The sequence below is a fragment of the Elephas maximus genome, chromosome 12 (assembly GCF_024166365.1).
Source record: "Elephas maximus indicus isolate mEleMax1 chromosome 12, mEleMax1 primary haplotype, whole genome shotgun sequence".
Taxonomy (NCBI): domain Eukaryota; kingdom Metazoa; phylum Chordata; class Mammalia; order Proboscidea; family Elephantidae; genus Elephas; species Elephas maximus.
The window spans coordinates 13716830-13719329 of record NC_064830.1 but is presented as its reverse complement, the minus strand read 5'-3'; the positions used below and the strand labels follow the sequence as shown (position 1 = coordinate 13719329).

Here is a 2500-nt window from a genome sequence, read left to right as displayed (position 1 = left end):
GCTTGTGTGTATATCTCCTGTGGACGTGAATACTTTATAACTTATGTTACAGTTGTTTGTTCAGTTAGTGGACAACGTGGCAAACTGAAACGGTGATAGGTTTGGGGATTATACACAGTTGTTTTTGACTCACAGCCCTGCTATATATGTGCTATATAATTTATTTGCTATATATAAGCCTCTTCCTCCAAATTTGGTTTTTCATGTGAACTATGGGATAATAACCACTGTGGTAGGTACTGTGGTTGGTTTATCCACCCCCTTCTCTTAGGTAGAGACTCTGCCAGTGAGTTCAGTTGCTGTGGAATCAAATCCAACTCATGGTGACCCCGTGTGTGTCAGAGTAAAGCTGCTCCACAGGGCGTTCAGACATGGACCACCACAACTGCTCTACAGGGCATTCAGACATGGACCACCACAACTGCTCTACAGGGCATTCAGACATGGACCACCACAACTGCTCTACAGGGCGTTCAGACATGGATCACCACAACTGCTCTACAGGGCGTTCAGACATGGATCACCACAACTGCTCTACAGGGCGTTCAGACATGGACCACCACAACTGCTCTACAGGGCGTTCAGACATGGACCACCACAACTGCTCTACAGGGCGTTCAGACATGGACCACCACAACTGCTCTACAGGGCGTTCAGACATGGATCACCACAACTGCTCTACAGGGCGTTCAGACATGGACCACCACAACTGCTCTACAGGGCGTTCAGACATGGACCACCACAACTGCTCTACAGGGCGTTCAGACATGGACCACCACAACTGCTCTACAGGGCGTTCAGACATGGACCACCACAACTGCTCTACAGGGCGTTCAGACATGGACCACCACAACTGCTCTACAGGGCGTTCAGACATGGACCACCACAACTGCTCTACAGGGCGTTCAGACATGGATCACCACAACTGCTCTACAGGGCGTTCAGACATGGACCACCACAACTGCTCTACAGGGCGTTCAGACATGGATCACCACAACTGCTCTACAGGGCGTTCAGACATGGACCACCACAACTGCTCTACAGGGCGTTCAGACATGGACCACCACAACTGCTCTACAGGGCGTTCAGACATGGACCACCACAACTGCTCTACAGGGCGTTCAGACATGGACCACCACAACTGCTCTACAGGGCGTTCAGACATGGACCACCACAACTGCTCTACAGGGCGTTCAGACATGGACCACCACAACTGCTCTACAGGGCGTTCAGACATGGACCACCACAACTGCTCTACAGGGCGTTCAGACATGGACCACCACAACTGCTCTACAGGGCGTTCAGACATGGACCACCACAACTGCTCTACAGGGCGTTCAGACATGGATCACCACAACTGCTCTACAGGGCGTTCAGACATGGACCACCACAACTGCTCTACAGGGCGTTCAGACATGGACCACCACAACTGCTCTACAGGGCGTTCAGACATGGATCACCACAACTGCTCTACAGGGCGTTCAGACATGGACCACCACAACTGCTCTACAGGGCGTTCAGACATGGATCACCACAACTGCTCTACAGGGCGTTCAGACATGGACCACCACAACTGCTCTACAGGGCGTTCAGACATGGACCACCACAACTGCTCTACAGGGCATTCAGACATGGACCACCACAACTGCTCTACAGGGCATTCAGACATGGACCACCACAACTGCTCTACAGGGCGTTCAGACATGGACCACCACAACTGCTCTACAGGGCGTTCAGACATGGATCACCACAACTGCTCTACAGGGCGTTCAGACATGGACCACCACAACTGCTCTACAGGGCGTTCAGACATGGACCACCACAACTGCTCTACAGGGCGTTCAGACATGGACCACCACAACTGCTCTACAGGGCGTTCAGACATGGACCACCACAACTGCTCTACAGGGCGTTCAGACATGGATCACCACAACTGCTCTACAGGGCGTTCAGACATGGACCACCACAACTGCTCTACAGGGCGTTCAGACATGGACCACCACAACTGCTCTACAGGGCATTCAGACATGGACCACCACAACTGCTCTACAGGGCATTCAGACATGGACCACCACAACTGCTCTACAGGGCGTTCAGACATGGATCACCACAACTACTCTACAGGGCGTTCAGACATGGATCACCACAACTGCTCTACAGGGCGTTCAGACATGGATCGCCACAACTGCTCTACAGGGCATTCAGACATGGACCACCACAACTGCTCTACAGGGCGTTCAGACATGGACCACCACGTCTTTCTCCCGGAGTGCTTCTGAGTGGAATCAAACTGCCAACCTTTTGCTTAGCAGTGAGTATGTTAACTATACATGCCACCCAGTGACTCCATGTTAGAAGCCAGAAAGCTAAAAACTGTACTGTTTTGACTCAATCGAAACTATGATTTTTGATGTGCTTTTAGGTCTATGTGTCATAATTACTTAGATTTTTGGACTTGGAAACGAATTTTAATAGTAGAAGTGGTGTGTAAGACACCCAT

General features: G+C 51.1%; 1 protein-coding gene across 1 annotated transcript; it reads left to right on the top strand.

Annotated features, from left to right (window-relative positions):
• The first annotated feature begins 371 nt into the window (after positions 1-371).
• LOC126086976 (protein starmaker-like) lies at positions 372-2279 on the top strand. Its single transcript, XM_049903871.1, has one exon. The coding sequence runs from the start codon at positions 372-374 to the stop codon at positions 2277-2279; it is 1908 nt and encodes a 635-aa protein (XP_049759828.1).
• Positions 2280-2500: the final 221 nt, after the last annotated feature.